The sequence below is a fragment of the Strigops habroptila genome, chromosome 3, assembly GCF_004027225.2.
Source record: "Strigops habroptila isolate Jane chromosome 3, bStrHab1.2.pri, whole genome shotgun sequence".
Classification (NCBI taxonomy): domain Eukaryota; kingdom Metazoa; phylum Chordata; class Aves; order Psittaciformes; family Psittacidae; genus Strigops; species Strigops habroptila.
Genome location: NC_044279.2, coordinates 26,239,947 through 26,258,761, shown reverse-complemented (window position 1 = coordinate 26,258,761; position 18,815 = coordinate 26,239,947). Strand labels below are relative to the sequence as shown.

Here is an 18,815-nt window from a genome sequence, read left to right as displayed (position 1 = left end):
TCAGCAAGAGCTGCATATGAAGTGTTTACAACCAGCAGTGACCCTCAAAATCTTTCCATAACTTGAACAGCTTAAGTTTTCGTTGTGGTCATGGCAAAATAAACACTTTTTGTTCATGTTGAAATGTTTTCCCTGTCCCATCAGGGGACCAAAATCCAGGCCTTGACATACATAGTGGATATGCGTTTGTGTTTGATTTGGGGTGTTTCCCACCACTGAGGAAGAATGTCAAAATGCAGAGAATCAGAACTGCTTTATTTTGCAAGCACAAAGTAAACATTAGATTATTGTGTTCATAGTTTTGCTCCCTCCACCATGGTTTCTACCACGTTTTGTGGAAAAATGCAATGACTATTCTCATGGGACATGAGACTACAAGATATTAGATCTTTCTGACAAAGTGTTTTTCCCCTGATGTTCAGTTCATACTTTCCTTTATTTAATTCCATCCCATTGCTCTTGCTTTTTAACCATTTGTATCATCCTAATTCACTTTTTTCCTTAACATTTGTGTCCTTTTAGATGACTGCATTTCTGTTCTGTCATCACGGATCCAGCCTGTACATATTTCTTTGCTGGAGCATTCAGTGTTTCCCATAAGCAATTTTTCCTACCACCTGTGCAAGAGCTGATAATCTAGTCTGCAGGTGCAGAGAACTGGGAGAGTTCTGTGCTGACAGAGCAAGTGTTGGCCTATCACTTAAACACTCGTCTACAGAAAGGCTGAAGGAGAGAAACTCAGAGCTGGGGTTCACCCTCAAGCCACAGCACAATATGTGTCCTGTATTCCACCATTTTCTGTTTCACCTCTTCACAGAACTTCTTCCAGTGTGTTGGTATACTTTCAGTTACATATTTGGAAATATGTGAATGATTCCAGCAGCTTAATATAGTCTCTCTCTAGTGCTATGGAGAAGAACTAAGAGTTCTTACTGTGCAAATTATGGCCCCGTAACTACAGCTGATTTCAGCAAATACTTAAGTTCTGTTAATGCTGGTAAAACTGTTCACCTATCTGAAGTTAAGCCCATAGAAATAGGTATTGTTGACTTAGGAATAACATACACTTTGGGGTCAAAATAAGGAATAATTTCTGATTAGTGACTTAGATTTTGCATTTATTAATGTCTAAAGCAATTGCAACATGCCTGTCTTCACGTTTAGGGTCTTCTGATGATTTGGATAGGGAATGTTACACCAGTCCATATCCAGATTCATAATTTCTTGGTTTAGTTGCTATTTTATAAGAACGGTAGATACCATGACCTATTTAAATGATATATGGCATATTCTGGATATCTTGGATCAGAGAAGTAGCAATATTATGGTTGAAAGTCTCTATCTGTAGCATCTTTCCGTTAGTTCACTCTCATAAGCAACTGCTTTATGAAGCAAATGACCAGTAAGAATTCACTTTCCCAGCCCTCTCCATAGCTGACTGGGGCTAATCAAAAGAAAATGCTCATAAATTGAGCCTAGGCTATTTTATATTCTGTTTAAAGATACAAGCAGTAAGGATGAAGGAGAGCCTTTTTTAGATTGACACTTCAGTTCTTATGAGGCAAAAATGTCCTAAAGGATTTGACAACAGAATAACAGTCACATCTTTCAGCACATTGTGGGAGCTCACAAGTAATCACAGGAGGGTGGGAAACAGTATATGTGAAGATACTTTGCCAGATGGCTCACAGAGTCGGACACAGTCATTTATGAAAAACTTCACTTTGGTTCCTGACAGAGGACCTATTCTCCTAGGGCTGGTTTAGGCTTGATTCCCTTGATAAATTCAAGTTGTAACCAGACATAATTGATTCATGCTCTTCCCTAAAATATGAGGGTCCAGATTTGGAGATGAAGCCTAAATTATATGAGGATTTAAAAGTATTGCAGTGATCAGACCAGCCTATAGCTGAACCAAATACTTACAGTCTAATATGGAGCAAATAAAAAGCAAAACACTTTAGGAGGGAAGCAGGCATGGACCTACTGAAGGCTGTCTCCACAGTAACTTGAGCATTACCATTCATATGTATTTCGTCCATTTCCAAGGGACTGTAGTTGTTATCCTCAAATAATTGCTGCTTGCTCATCAGGAGCATAGTGCTGGAAGAGGCCTCCTGGGTGAGTAAGGTCCCCTGCTGTTGCGTTCACTGCATGACACTACCCCTTCCATGAGCTGAGCAAGCTCCATTCTAGAATTAGCTGTTTTGTTTGCCCCACTACTCTACCTGGAAATCTGCCTCAAAAATTCCCATCCCAAAAACCTTCTTTTGATGTCCAGCCTAAATTCTGAAGTGTTTATTCATGTGCCAACATTATCCTTTACCTAAGCAGCCCTTCTCCTTTCCTGGTCTTCCTTGTGGGTATGCACGGGGAACAGTTTTATCTTCTCTCAGACATTATTTAATTTGGATTGTTTCAAAAACAGTCCACTATTTCTGTTTACTTTGGTTGTTCTTGACCATGGGTGATCAGATTTGAACACGACATTCCTTGAGAAATCGCATTTCTTCTGCAGGAATGACTAAGGTGGTGTTCGTGAGCCTTATCTCACCTCACTACATTGCCCTTCCTTACAGACGCCAGCAGTTCATTGTGGATCATCCTGCAATCTATATGCACAGATGTTTCCAGCTCAGGAGCACTTACTACCTACTAGAAGATATTGTTCTGTGATAGGGTTTAATATACTTAACCCTGTATCAAGCTCAGTTCCTACTGTATATCTTAATCTCTTAGCCAAGAATTGTACTAATCCTCACAACTTGAGTCCATGCAACTTCCACTGAACATTCTCCAAGTACCAATGATCTGATGCAGAAACTAGTCTTTATAAATGTGATTAGAAGGGTTTTGTGTGTTGAGCGGTCTCATTGTTTAACCTCATGGGTAGTGTATTGTGGCTGAATTAAGATTTTCTTGCTGTCATTCTCACTTTAGCTGGCATACCTGCTTTCTTTGATGAAATTGAGCAGGCAGCTTTCATTGTCATAATAATTGGTTTTCCTCTGCTACACTGGTTCATACTCCAGACCTCTTGATTCCTCCTGTTTGCTCCTTCAAACAGATAGAAAAGTGCAATGGTTCTCTTGCTGCATTGTTTGAAGAAGTCCAGGAAAACATTCTCTTGGTCCTTTTTTTGTATGTGGAGTTTGCCTTTTGCCTGGGAAAATGTATTTCCAAGGACTTCTAGGTAGATCTCTTATTCTGTGCAGAATTTTGTGAAGGTCAGATCCTGAACTAACATTACTAGGTTTGAACTGATGCAGGGGAGAGTATTTCTTGTGAGGTAATGGTGGCTTGATGGCCCAGAGAAACACTTACAGGTAAGGGGAAAATAAAGTACTCTGTCAACCATTTGAAAACCTTATAAATGACAGCACATCCTTGATTTTCTTCAGGTTTTGCTTTGGGGTTCTTCTTTTTTTCCCTTTTTTTTCTTTTCCATTCCTCTACATTTCGTTCCATTTATTATTTGATTAATAAGTTTTGTACTGAAAGACAGAGACCGGTATGTTCTGAAAAAAGGTCATTTCTGTTTACTGGAAATAACTTTTAACTCCTAATGTTAAGGAAAACCTGGTGTAAGCAGGGTTGAAGGTGCTTATAAATATTTTCTCCTCCTGTCACTGAAGATTGCTCACGTCTGTGTCTACAGCTAGCTTCTATTAGGGGAGTAATTAACATATCTGTCACCCAGACTGCTTGGCATGCTGTTGATTTTAATTACTTCAGTCACTACAATTACATACTCCAGTAAAATTATAGTTGGAATATATTGTAGGGGAGCCTCCAGCAAGATCTTTGGTCTCATACTTCAAGTGCAAGTGCATAAAAAGAGAATAGAGAGGATTTAACAGGTAGCATTTTGAAAGTGCCTCAGTCATTCTGGCAACGTTTTCTGTCTAACAAAACAATGTTCTGCTTGGTTGCTTGATTGTTAATAAGTAAGTGAAGGATGGTGACTGCTGAGATAGGACTTGCTTGTCCTCTTTAACTGCTTTTTGGAGCCCTGTCTTGCAAGGCACTGGGGTTCAGTAAATAACAAGTTTCCCTTAACCCTAAAGTTACCAAGCTCTATGGTAATTTCATCTTTCTAATCAACGCTAATGACAAACTGAGGGATAAATAGTTTCTTAGAAGAATAGTCAGATTAGCTGCTCCTCAGTTTTACAGTGGGCCTACTCCAGTGCCTTGTGTATATTAGCTGTTTACTATAGGAAGCTATAATATTGCAGTGTGCAGAAGTGTTTGCAGAATCCAGCCTTTAGATGGGGTTTATTTGGGGGATTTTTTGTTTGTTTGTTTGTTTTATTTAGCTGCAGTCTTTAACCTTTTAATGCTGGGATATTTCAGTCACTATACAGGATGTGTCTGCTGGGTAGCTTACTAGTGTGGAAGTTAATTCTTCTCTGCAACAGTGGGAACAAATCTATAACTTTGGATGCTTTGTGCCAATCCGTTGGTAGCAAACAGATATAAATAAAGTTGCACTAATGGATTTAGTCAGGTTTATGGCTCCTGTATGTCTCTGGAATAGCAGAAATGGCTAGAGACTGTCTGGTGAACCTTTTATTGCAAGATTTCCTTAAGAAGCAAAACGCCTTATTTTATTGTCAATCTTTAAATGCAAAAATGTAATGGTTGTGTGCTTACAAGTCAAATCCATTATTACTTAAATAGCTGTCTTAACTTGTATAGCTGCCACATACTCATATTAGACAACTGTTTCGAAGTGAAAACAAAAAGAGAGAATAAGATAGCCCTCAGCTATTACTTGGATGTTTTGTGGACTATGGAAAATTTAATGTATTCCAGGTTACCTATACGTTTATGTATGAAGTGATGAATTCTTTCATTATGTCTCTGTCATGCCACTCTTTCAATTAGTTCTCTATTGAACCCAGTTGCTGCTTAAATAGCAGTTGCAGTAGTCATTAACACAGGTTTTAAAGCCTGTCTGTTTGGTGGAAATTTAAAAATCCATGTGACGTGGGAGTACAAATCCCAAGATCAGAAAGTATTCTGAATTCACATAATAATTTGGTGTCTGCCATGCATACTCCAAAGTATCAATCACTTTTATTTCTGAAGACTTTTACATTTTCACGTGTTTATTTTTTTCTTTCTTTTCAACAGATATAAGCTTACCAAAATCAGCAACAATATGTTACACAGCTGCACTGCTCAAAGCCAGAGCTGTCTCTGACAAGTAAGTGCATAAGAACCAGTGTCCAGCAAAATTCCTGATTTAACTTGAGATTTCTCTTAGCTGAGCCCACACCCTAACAATCTGCTGGGTTAGCAGGAGAATTCAGTCCTGCAGTAAATTCGAAAAATTACTTTATATATAAGAAAAATTTGCAGTGATCAAACATTGCACTTCAAATACTACAGAAACAATAAAAAAAGAGAAATAGCATAAATTCAATTATTTTTTCAGTTTTATGTATACTGTCTGGGTGAGCTTTGGCTTCCTAGATAGTATAGTGAAGATGCAACTAAAAGGTGTCGTGTGGCTGAACCTCTTCAACTTTGTATAAACCTCACTACAAAAAGGTAATAAATAAATGTGGATGCACTGGTAGCAATGGCATTTTACAAGTGCTGTTAGATGATTGCTCATCTACTTAAATAGCAGCAGGTGGATTTAGCATTACTATGTCAGGGATTCTGAGAGGTAGATGACGTTCATATTTTTAGAGACACAAATATCTGCTCATTCCTGTTACGGTTTTCTCTTGGGTCTCAACCTTCCAAGGTGCTGAGCACATCTACTTGATACCTGTGGACTTGGGAGCACTGGCCCACTCTGAAAGAGTGCTCAGCTGCTTGTGAGATGGAGCTCAAAAATCCCAATTCTTCTCTCAGATGCCTTCACACAAATCCCAGGCAGAGTTGTGTCTGTGCACCTGAGGGTCGAATGCCTCCCTAAAGTTGGAAAGCAAGTAGAGTGGAAAGCCATTTTCTTGACTGACATCCTGACAGTTTTTGCTTTTAAAGTGTATGTACACATCAAGATCTAAGTAATTTTCTTTCATTCTTTTTATCCTGTAGATCGCCAGTACCTACTGCAACATCTTTCCTCCCTACACAGCGACTCCAGCTTGGGAGGGCAGGGCTAAGGTTGTCACAGCTTTCCCTGTGGTGTCTGCCTGCCAAGTACAGCTCTGGAGTTAGCCGTGGGGTGTGAGGTGAGAAAGAGATTGCATGGTCTGGTTTTTCATTCACTGGGGCAGATGATTTGCCCACAGTTTGGGCATGATACCCTCAATGGTGCTGCGGCCAGTAGACCACTCGCTACTGCTGCTGCATCGTGCTTCCATCCCAACCTGACCCAGGGGCATTGGGTTGGGAACCTCCCTAAAACTTCCCCAAACCTGTTTTTAATAGAAACCCTCCAACAATAATTTGGCATTGGGTTTTTTGGTTTGGTTTTTTTTTTTTTTTTTGCTTTTTTCTGCAACTTCAGCCTCGAATATGCCCCTTAGCGAGGTACCTAGAGCAAATTTAGAGTAGTGACAGAGAAAGGACTGTTTGAACTGAGTTTCTGCCATGATTAGATGCAAACATGCTTTCCACTTCTGCTGGGATTTTCATTGGCCTTGATGTAATAGATCACTCAGAGTTTCCACTTGCTATGGAAGTTTGGAGAGCATAGGAAGTTGACTCAGTTTGGTTACATGGGCCCATGTTCTAGATTCCTTTTCTTGCTGCTTCTTACTAGAATTTCTGACCTAATGTGTTTGTTTCTTTGCTTTTGCAGATTTTCTCCAGAGGCTGCCTCAAGGCGAGGGCTGAGTACTGCAGAGATGAATGCAGTAGAAGCTATTCACAGAGCAGTAGAATTTAATCCACATGTGCCAAAAGTGAGTATGGAGAAAGCATTGTTGTAGCTTTAACACTGATGAGGACCTGAGTCCTGATTTCTGTGTTAGATTAATGAGTGATATTGTGGAAAGGGGAGCAAACAATGGGAAGGGAAAGAAGCTGATAGTATGCAGTTTTTTCATTTGGTATTTCACATTCAGTGTCTTCTACTCTGGACTGTGCAACTTGAAGTTTTAGCTGAAGCAAGTCCTCTCCGTGAGTAACAATTACATGGTGGACTGTGGTAGTAGACACCATCAAATATCATGCTGCAGGACAGAATCATACCTAAAGACAGATATTTATTTACAAAATAGTCATTAAAGATCTTCTAGTTGAAAATGGCATGTTTTATTTGTTTTGATGATTACATGTAAGAATACATTTTTGGCATACTATACAAAGGAACCTATGTTTGGAGTTCATGGTGTGCTTCATAGAAGTTGCATTAGTAATCCTTATGCAGCACCCTGTCATTAAGTTCTGAGAATGAAAAGCTCAGAGATGAAGAATTGCTGAGAATTACAAAGTAATAAGAGGGATTTATGTTCTAATCTCCTCTCTAGATACGTATCTTAGCAGTAAGAATCTTGCCCAGAGGCTACTGAAGGCTAGTGTTCTTTATTCTTTCATCATCTGATAGTATTGCAGTCTGTTAAGTTCATTGTAAAGGCAGACTAGAGGCAGATGCTTTTTGGGCCTTGGACGTCTGCTTCTGAACTTCACGCCACAAACCTTTGGACTGGTATTGCCCTTTTAAAGTAAGCAGCCATCACTGGAGTGCAGAAAACTTACTTTATTTCAGTCCTGCTCTGGGTGAACCTTTCTGAATGTTTTACTGAAGCCCGGTTAGAGTATTCTATCCTTGCTGTCTAAAAAATTGATATCTGCCAAGCAAAGATAACAGTTTAGCCTGTCATGAGCAGCCCTTGGGAGCCTCTTCCATTTTCATCACCTCCACGCTTTTGATAATTCTTTCCATTACTTGATTCTGAATTGGAATCTTTTTGCTTTAAGTCAGTTGTGCTAGTCTGTCTGTTTCTGGGCCTGATTCATTCACTGTTCAAGGACAGAGATCATTGGCTTCAGTGGCTTCCACTTCCATACACTCTCCTAATGTCCATCCTGCTATTATCTCCACGCTCTGCACTGTCGTGAAACTGAGGCTAAGTCTTCATTTGCTACCTTTTTGTTTGTTGTTCTTCTGTTTATACTTAAGAGCTTGCTCTTCGTTGGTTTGACTTCCTTTGCAAAATCCACCTGTAAGTTGTGGCAGTTGCTGCATAACTTCTGCATTTCCAGACCTCCAAGATTCCCTGTAGATCAGTACTTTCATTCATCACCTGTGTCCTTCTTCTCAATAGACAGCTTCTGTTTGGGTGGCTCTTCAGTACAAGGCTCAATCTCCTTTTTGACAAGTATCACTATGTGTGAAATGCAGATCGTGTGATATTTTTGGTACTTTGGATTTAAAGAAATTCCAGTCCTCTTCCTCACTTAAGATCCTGAGCTTTTCTGTCAATTCATATTGTTAATTGATTCCCTCAGTTTTTTAAACTCTGTCTTTTTGTAATTGAAAACCCTTGTGAAACACATAAATTATCAGGATAACAAGGTAGTGATGGGAGCAGACTCTAGGGGTTTTTTTAGTTCATAATTTAACATTAAAACAGTGTAGCCTAATACAGATTAATATGCAGCACTACTGATTTCACACTCATTCTTTCTGCTATTACCTAAAGGATATTAAGGTGGCAAAAATGGTTTTTTCATTATAATTTTATGCACAGTATGGATGTTACACCTCAATTTCCACTCAATTATGATTAAGCCATATCCAATTTGTTCTTAATAAAATGGAGATAAGTTTTATTAAGCAGCATCACTAACAGTGCCACAAAAGTAATACACCTTCAGAGCTTCTTTAGAATTTAAACACTAATGAGTCTCTTGGTCAGACTGAGGAAGAAACAAATTACAAAGGTGACAAATCACTTAAAGCACTTGCAAAGTGCCTAGCAGAAGCCTTCAAAGCAGAGAACTGCACAGTTAAAGAGAAAAAAAGAAATAGCTTGATATGTTTCTGGTTTGTCTTAAAAGGAGATTTTACCATTTTCAGTGCAAATCATTCAAATTTAGAATTATCACATAAAAAAATTATTACTGGATATGCATTTTCAACACATTTAACTGGAAATAGCGGATCTTTGCTAATGAGATTCTGGGAGGGATTGCAGGGAACACACTGAACATGCCGAGATGCTGCTGAGCTGGATTTAACAAGAAAGGGAGGCTGGGTCTCCCATTGTGACCTACTACAGGTTTGTGTAAAACAACCATGGGGTTCTTACAATGCTGCTGATTCTTTTCCTAGGAGATTATGGCCTGATTGCAGTCCAGTGCTCATAGTGATGTTGCAGAAATCAGATATATTTCTTACACTTTCTTTTGAATGTAATCTCAAGATGTAGAAACCCCTTAAGAAGAAGAAATTTAAAAGTCCCAGATTTCAATCTTTAGAGGTGAGAAACCCTGCAAAAACACCTACCCTCCATGTGGGAACCAGTGTGTATGCATGGTCCTGGGGGTCTTTCCAGTATGTATGTTATGAAGATGTTGGCACCCACTTTCATTGATTCTAGATGACTGTACATCACATTGGGGTTTATTTTCTGTCTGCACAAAAATGCCTTTTGCAAAGACCCAATATAGCTGACAGTCTTTTTTCAGGCAGCCACCTTTCCAGCGAATCACCTTCTTTTGACATAGGTCTTTTCTTCCATTTCTGAGTACATTTCAATGACAGTTTAATTCCCAGAGATCAGTCCATTAAGTCTCAGCCATAGGTGATAAATTCTCATTGGTTGGAGTCAAGATATGACATGTGGAGGTACTAGGGTTTGGTTTAAGTGAACAAAGGCAGTACAGAGCTCAGTGCAACCTGCCAGATCTCTCCAGGAAGCTGGGCAACTGACCTGGCTGTGCTATTTCTGGAAGCTGAGCTGTGCAGGGTAAGGCTAGCCCAGGTCTGTCAGCTATGATCTCCTTGACTGCAGAGAAAATGGAACCACTGTCAAACTGATCAAGACTTCTCCTTCTAAAGACATCTAACCTGTAAAAAGGTTTCTGTGCTTGAAAGTGGCTTAATTTTTTATGCTGTCCCAGAAGAATATCTCATAAAAGATATTACGTCTATCTACAGTTTGTCTTGTTTGTTACTGAAAACTCAGTCACAGAAAATTGCAGCTTTATACTTTGGCAGAGGTTGCCTATGTGAAAAGAAAGTGCTTCACAGGCAGTGTTTTCAGGGCTCTTTCTTTATAATAAAAGGAAAACATAACCAGTAGCAGATTGAAGTCAGCAGTACAGCAGGAAAGATAACAAAGGAAAGAGCTGTGAATTTCACTATGAGAAGAATCCCAACAAATTAGATCATTTGTTTGTGAAGATTTCTCTGAATTTTTTTCCAACCATCTTTGTAGTAAATGAGATTCTGTGGACTAGTATCCTTTTGTTTTAGTGTAGCGCCATGCACTGTGGAGTTCTGGTCCCAAGGAGATGCGCTGACGCTGTCTGATAATGTGCTGCTCAAAAATTTAAGAGTTAAACAAAAAGGGTTTTATTGCCACTGAAGCAGTTGGGTTATCACTGTAATTCCAGAGGGTTTTGTATGGCAAAGAGAGTAGTCATCCTACGTCACGCAGAGTACGTAATTTGTGGAGTGGGTGCGAAAAAATTATATGTGTATACACATATAAAGACTTCATCAATATTATTTATATGTTGTATTTGGAGCTTCCCCACTTATATATAATGCAACTATCCCAAGCTAATACTGATAAAGTACCACAGCTGTTTCTGGGACATTCCTCAATTGTGGAACACCCTTTCTGAACTGACTTGCAAGGCTCCCTCTCTACATTCAAACTCCTCCTGAAAAGCGCCCCCTCTTTTCTGTGATCTGTGAGACACAAGCTATTCAGTAAAGACAAAGGGAAAACAGATGATGGTCCATATACCTAATTGTTAAGAGTGAGTCAAAAGGGTGCTCTGCACACAGTTGTATGGGTTTGCTATGTAAGTCAGGGGCTGAGTTGATTTAAAGAGAGCATCTGCTGAAGTGTACTGCCTTTGAATCAGACAAATTCAATATTGATATTACTTTAAGAAATGCCGTTTTCTGTGTGTAGTTTCTTAAAAGGATGTGACAAACCATTGGCTTAAACACTTTTAAATATTTATCTGTTCTCCATTTCATCCCTTCTTCTTTCTTTCTTATTTTATTTTTTTATAAGAATTGTGTCTGTCTGTATGCTTGTGTGGTTTCTAGTAAGTTGTAGTTGCTAATAGAAACAAATAATGCAAACAAATTCATATACCAGGTGGGAAATGAATCTGTTCCGCACACCCCATGATATTACAGAGAAACTATTCCAGACATGTCTAAGAGAGTTTTTAACTGTTCAGTAAGACAGTGGTTTAGTTTTGTATTTCCAGCAAAAAGGCCAAACTTTTTAGTTACCATCAGTCCAATGAGAACTTGTAAGGTGACCTAAAAGTAGCTTCTCTGGGCATGTAGAAACCAGTATTTTGGAACTTGTTTAAGCTTGTGCTGTTCATCCCGCTGGGATAAGGAGAGTTCCTGTTCGAACAATGTTAAATTCTCATATTCTAGCCTGGAGGGATGCTGTCACAGGTGCAGGAGTGACTCTTGCCTATTTGTGGCCTGAGCTGTAATTTCAGAGGCAAATTGCACAATTGAGGAAAAGAAGGCAACTTGCCTGAGATAGGTTGATTTATTTTATAAAAGGATACTGAAGTAGCTCATTAATGTGGAATGTTAAAAGCAGTCCCAGCAGAGAAGAATTAGTAGCCAGAGTACTGTCAATATTGTGAAATAAAGAATGTATATTCAATCAATTCAAGTAAGAGAAATATAAACTCCACCATGTTGCACTTCATGTGTGCAGGGTCCATTGTCATCCTCCAAATGCTCATTAAAAGGCATATTCCCGTATGTGTACAGAATGGCTGTAGCTGAGCAATATCTATTACAGTGTCATGTAACTGGCCCAGAAGCCATCTGTAGAAAATACTGTGATCCTTGTCGTAACTAAAATACAAGGTTTTGACAGGAAGAAGTTTGGGGTGAGAGAAGAGAGAGACCAGAAAAACAGAAGACAACCAAAAAAATCCAAGTCATATCAATACAGTGGAGAAGGGCTGATTGAGACAGGAGTCATTGTGCAACTTCACTATTCATTCATAACTTGATTAAGACTAGGTCATTCTGGCTGAAATTTTCTACACTGTCTTTCCTGAGGTGATTACTTTTTAAAAGGAACATGATAATCCCATACATTTGTGGTACTCTATTTCATGTTCTAGTTAAACTTCTTTATAATCACTGAAAAACTAATGCAGTTGGAGATGAGCTGGGCGTGCCATCTCCATTTCATAAAACCATAGAATCATAAAAGGGTTTTGTTAGAAGAGACCTTAAAGATCATCTAGTTCCAACCCCCTGCCATGGGCAAGGACGCCTTCCACTAGACCCGGTTGCTCAAAGCCCCATCTAACCTGGCCTTGAACACTGCCAGGGATGGGGCAGCCACAGTTTCTCTGGGCAACCTGTTCCAGTGTCTCATCACCCTCACAGTAAAGAACTTCTTCCTAATACCTAATTTAAATCTACCCTCTTTCAGTTTAAAACCATTCCCCCTTATCCTGTCACTACATGCCCTTGTAAAAAGTCCCTCTCCAGTTTTCTTGCAGGCCCTGTTTATGTACTGGATGACTGTTACAAGGTCTCCTCTGAGACTTCTCTTCATTTCCTCCATGATGGCTCTTTGCTAAGTTTCTTATTTAGCCTGTTACTTGACCCTCCCTCTGAAGTGGAACCATGCATGCATTCAAAGCCCTGTCAGGATGACAGAGAGCTCACATCTTCCCGATGTATTATAAGTATTGAAAAGGTAGTGAAGTTTTATTACTTAAATTGTAAAGGTCATGATTGAGAGGATGCCAGTGTATCAGGAGTTACAGTTAATAGGGTGTCTGTTAAGTGGTGTAGGTTGCTTTCTTGTAAAGCCAGATGGAGTTCATACTGGTATGAATTTTTGAGGTATGGTAGGATCTTCTGTCCGTATTAATCCTGTAACAACAAGGGCTGAGCTCTGGACTGAGGCCTTTGGAAATGTTGAGATATAAATAGTCATATTCGCACCCTGAAGTGTTTGGTGGCTGAAGGGAAGACTGTACCTATCTAGTGTAGTATCTTTGACTAAGTGCAATAACAGCCTCTTGGAAACTACAATCAGATGTCTTTGGCTGATCTTTTCCAAGAGCTGGAGATACTTGTTGCATGCAGAAGTCATCAGGACTGTGATTCACATGTTATATGGGCAGCATGAGGACTGCAGCAATCATTAGATAGTTTTTGAAGAAAGATTTTTTTTTTTCCATTTAATTTAATTTCATTGGAATTTGTCTGCTTGTGCAATCCAAAATGTTTCAGGGGGACTGTGTGGATTTCATGGACAGTCTGCTAGAAACCCATCAGATTGCGGGGACTCGGTCCTGCCTGTCAAGTATCTGGGTGCTGGTAAGCCTGCAGTTACCGTAAAAGGGGGCTGCCCTTGGCCATGGTATCTCCAAGTAGACCCTGTGCCCTGTCAGCAAAACCTCTAGGAACCTGAAAGCTCTCCACGCTCTGAACTCCTTGAAAATACAGCAGTGTACAAATGGATGTGATATTCTGGGACATCAAGACCATCCTAATTTTCATGGACAGTCATAGCTCTCCTTGCATAACAATCAAGCCCTACATACAGCTAGCTGCCTTTTGGTACCCATTACTCCTATTTAGATAAGTTAAACTGATGGAAGCCTTCAAGTGCCTTGTCACAAAGCAGACTTGACATTTATTTGATTAGCTCTATTCTGTACAAAAAATTTGATCTTTACGTTTCTGTAAGTGCCTGATGAGAACTGTACAGAGTGTTCCAGACAAGGTCTCTCTGGAGCTGTGTACAGTTAGCATTCCTGCTGGAAATGCCTCCAGAATAAATTAATTGACAGCTTGCATGCCCAAAAGGCGTGGCTGACCTTTGTGCGTAAACCAAAAACTATTATGAGGCCCAAATGAGCCATCTGTCAACTTTGTGTGTGGGTCTTCTTGAATATCACTGAACTAGGTTATGTACTTTTTGTTTGGGAAAGTAGATGTGGTAGAGTAATGGGGGAGGAGTGTTTCACGGCTTTTATCTGAGGGACTTTTAAAAATAGGGTTTTCTTTCTGAAACTGAGAAAAATACAGACTGAAAAATCAACGCAACTGAGTAAGGGGTAAGAATGATTTGCAAGTGCCAAGACATATTGTTCCATCTGGTATTTCCATTTGATTTGTTTCTTAATCACTGATAACAAATAATACGTAAGAATCAAAATAACATTTTTTCATCTCAGTGCTCCTAGAAACAGAATATTCCTTCATGTTTTTTCTTTCCCTACAAATAGTGACATGGCTTTGAGTTTATGGTTTGTTTTTTTCACTTTGAGTGAAATATTTAAATATGAGAACTTACTTTCTCATTTAATTTTGGAAAAAAAATGGAAATAAGAGTTCTAAATTAATAAACCAGATAGAAACGTGCAGCTCTTACAGCTGTATTCCATTCTACTCAACAGGTATAATGTGTGTTTTTAAAAGGCTGGCACATTCATTAGAGCAGTTAATAAGAATGTTTGCTGTATTTCTGTAAGTCTGGCAGCTCCCTCCCTCTTACAAGCTCTTTATTCTGTTCTCTCTGTCACTCTTAATCCCCTGTCCTGCCTACTAACTTGCAGCTTCCTCTATTAATCCCCCTGCTCTGCAGCTCTCTCAGATTTTTCTGAAAGGCTTTAGAGAAAATTCAAGTGTCACACTTATTACTCACTTCAGTTTCTTACTTCTTACTTCTTTCTTACTTCAGAAACTTACTTCAGTTTCTCCTCCATTAATACTGTTACCTGCATCAGAAACACTCATGGTTTGTCTTTCCCCTTTGAAGTATCTGTCTGTTTCCCAGGGTTCTTTGCTTTGTCCATGGTCTCTTCAAATCCTTTACCTGTTTACTAGCTCCTTCCAGGCTTCTTCAGGTGAAGGGTGACTAGCTCTATCCCTCCATGACATCATGCTGGTGGTGCTCATTTCCCTCTGGCCTTTCCTCTTTCTTTCCCAAGGCTGATTTTCAATTCTTGTCTTCTTCTTTTGCCCCCTTTCCTCCTCTTTTCTGCACCAGCTCATCCCATCCACAAAAGTCAGAGTTTAAGAGGAGCTGTGGAAAGTTAACACCACCCATGCCTCTGTTTCAGCTCCGGAGTCAGGTTGCCTTTTTGTGGGTGCCTGCACTGGATTGTCGTTAGTCCCTGGGTCCTGCAGTGCTCCTCCTCCCAGAGCAGTGTGTAGGCACAGGGTGGAGTGGAAGAGCTGCACACTCTCTTTATGCCAGTGATTAACTATAACTTTACTTTCCGAACTTTGTGTTAGGGCCTAACAGCCTACTGCCTAACTCACCTGCTGCCTTTTGTGTTAATTTAAATAGTCTGGTGGGGAGAACGTTTTCTCTTGGGCATCCTGGAAAAGAGCAACAGTTTCCCTATGCTATTCAAGAGCAGTCAGCTCACAGCTGGGTAATGTTACACTTCTCAGAGGAGATCTGACAAACAGAAGTTGATTCAGTAGCCTGTGATTTCTGACTGTCCTTCTTTTCACTGTAAAGCATGCCAGCAAGGGGTACATCTTCCCACTCCACTAACTGGAACATAGTGTACCACCAGTGATGAGCTAATGTCTGCTGAACTGGTAGTGGTCTAGCTCATGGGCTGGGGAAGGAGGAAGTATCACCTGCTTGAATAACAGCCAGGACTTCTATCTTCTCCTGTGGAATGAACCCTCCGTGTGCTTTATCCGCTGCTGCTGTGGGGGATCCAGTAACAGGGAAAATTGCTTGTGGGTTTGGTCAGTGGTGCTTTTCGTTTTCATACCATTTTCAGTAACTATTTCAAGTAGCAATCTTAAGATAAACATCAAGTACTATTTTTCTGGAAGTCAGGCAGTTGTTCCATTTTGTAACTTTTTTATTTTGAAATTTGTTGGTAGCTGCTTAGGTGGCTACCAGCCTTGCATATTCATAGACCTAGCAACCAGTGGACGGCAATGCAATAAAGCAACCTGTGTGCAAACTATGAGTACTGCATGTTTACTTATAGAAACACTATGTGCATCAAACTGCTTAATGTCTTCTTCATTTTATTATTAACACTTTTAATTTAAATTTTTAATTTAACACTTTTTAATCTTGTAATTAGATTCTCTTTTCTGCTTTAAGCCCTTTATTTCCATCTTTGATAAGAGAGACATCTCACTTTTGAAATTCTCTGTAGTCCCCCTGCTACAGCTGAAGAGCAGAACATAAACCATCTGTCAGCATCTTAGTCTTTGGGAATAATTCAGTAATTATCTTCAAGTGCAGTTGGTGATGTTACACATTTGATGAAACACTTATGAGAGAAAGTGCTTTAGGGAAATAGACCTTTCAGAGTGTATTGTTGAGTTGTGGGCAGCTTTTTGTGTTTTTTATTACCTCTGAAATAATTGTGCTCTGCTTTTTTATTGCAGTATCTTCTAGAAATGAAAAGCTTAATTCTGCCCCCTGAACATATTCTGAAGAGAGGGGACAGTGAAGCAATAGCATATGCTTTCTTTCATCTTCAACACTGGAAAAGAGTAGAGGGGGCATTGAATCTCTTACACTGTACATGGGAAGGCAGTAAGTAATCCTCTTTCTTACAAAGGAGCTAATAAAATATTTTTATTGAATGTCATGAGAAAATATTAGCTTTTTGTGAAGTGTAGTATGTGGGAATTTTTGGAGGTCTCTTATATCCTCATGGCATTGAAATATTGGCAATTCAAACTGAAAATACAAACTTCATTTAATGAGAAAAAGGGTTGTGAAGTCTTTCATTGTGTTGTCTGTGTAATACTGAACAAAATTTCCCATCTTTATTGAGGCATATTTTCTTACTCATGGACAAGGGGATAATAATTTGCCTTCCTTATTCCAAAGTTGTAGAGATTTGTTTGTTATTATTTGAATGAACACTTTCAAATTGAAAGAGGGTAGATTTAGATTGGACATAAGGAAGAAATTTTTTACAATAAGGGTGGTGAGACCCTGGAACAGGTTGCCCAGACGAGTTGTGGATACCCCATCCTTGGACGTCTTTAAAGCCAGGTTGGATGGGGCTTTGAGCAACTGGTCTAGTCGTGTTCTTGCCCCTGGGAGGGGAGTTGGACTAGATGATCTTTAAAGGTCTCTTCCAGCCCAAACAATTCTATGATTCTGTGAATGGTTTGATATTGGAAAATTACAAAAGTGCCTTATAGGTAGATAAATATTAATGTGCAGTATACAACAATACAGTGTTTTATGATGGGGTTTTTTAATTCGCAAACTGGAATGAGTCCAGTGGAGAATTACTAGGATACAAAGGGGACTGCAACATGTGATGCAGGAAAAGGCACTGAGGGAGCTGGTTTTATTCAAAAAAACTTCTAGTCAGTGACGGGAGGATCCAGTTGCTGTCTTCGATCACCCAGCGGGGAGATGATATAGAAGACAGAGTCAGAGTCTTTGCAGAATGGCACAACAGAAAGACAAGAGGCGATACACACAAGTTGAAACAAGAAATTTCATCTAGACATAAGAAAAATACTTTCAGAATGAGAGTGGTGATGCATTGGAACGGGTTGCTGATAGGCTGTGGCATCTCCATCCCCAGAGACACTCAGAGCTCAGCTGGACATGGCTCTGAGCAACCAGACCTAAATTTGAAGATAACCCTGTTTGAGTTATATGACCTCCAAAGGTCATATATTACAGTCTGTCTTATCCTGTCTTTGATATATTTTTTCAGGTTTTAGAGAATTAAAAAGTACCATTTGTAATCGGCCTATTTTAATGCAGGTTTTTCTTGATGAAATCTAGTTTCCCTTTTCTGCTCTGCTTATTCTGTTTTCCTGTTCTCTTTCAGCCTCTCCCTGCCTTATTGTACCACTTTTTTTTCTTTCTCCATTTTCTGTTCTCATTCATTAGAAAAGTGTGTCAACATGATAATTTCTACAGAAATGCAGTTAATACCTCCATTGTAAAAGACTTACTGTCTCAGTCACTGCATGTAATGGGCTGAGCTTACCTAATTTGCAATGGAGGCTCCCTGAGGAGTCAATGGCTTTATTTCTAAGTGTATGGAGCACCTTGCTCAGTAATCCATACAATTGCCACCTGGGATTTGCTCTGCTGCATCGTTCTCTGTCCTACCTGCGTGCTCTTTTCCTGTCATTTCTCCCAGTCTATTACTTTCTCTGTCAAAGCTTTCTTTCCCAGTGGCTTATTTTCAGTGGGTTGCTTTTATGTAGTGTTTCTTCTCTTCAGGTGCTTGCAGAACTTCTTTAGCCCTAGGCTCATTATCCCATCATCATGGAGCAGTATTTTGCAGGAAATCCCAAATAGATCTTATTTTGATTTGTCAGGCTGGGGAGTCCCTAAAGGGCTGTTTACAAGGACCAGCTTTTTGGTACAGGAGGCTGGCTGCCCTGCAGTCCTCCTGCCATTGAGGAAATCTAGTCATCTGTGCCTGAAGACAGTGAGGGCATTCCCAGCTAACTACATTAACTGATTCTGCTCCTTATTACTTCCACAGCAATCTGAATATGCGCTTTATTAGCTAATATTTGTATAGTAGCCTGTAAAGATATACATGAGTATTGTTGCATGACAGTAAAGAAAAATCCATAATTCATTTTGCACAGTGCTTTCAGAGAGAGATGAACACTTGCACCAGTTCTCAAGAATTTTGTTCAGATTTTGCTCACGCATGAAGACTCCCATGGGTTTTAG

At 39.6% G+C, this 18,815-nt stretch overlaps 1 protein-coding gene across 3 annotated transcripts in view; it reads left to right on the top strand.

Moving 5' to 3' along the window:
* The window catches only part of ST7 (suppression of tumorigenicity 7), a 145,556-nt gene that overhangs the window by 114,830 nt on the left and 11,911 nt on the right, over positions 1 to 18,815 (top strand). For 2 of the 3 annotated variants that reach the window (XM_030479549.1, XM_030479550.1), the window contains exons 10-12: positions 5,140 to 5,212; positions 6,767 to 6,869; positions 16,532 to 16,682. In XM_030479549.1, coding sequence (XP_030335409.1) covers positions 5,140 to 5,212; positions 6,767 to 6,869; positions 16,532 to 16,682 — 327 coding nt within the window. The remainder of the gene's footprint in view (positions 1 to 5,139; positions 5,213 to 6,766; positions 6,870 to 16,531; positions 16,683 to 18,815) is intronic. The other variant, XR_003990567.1, reaches the window with a different exon arrangement.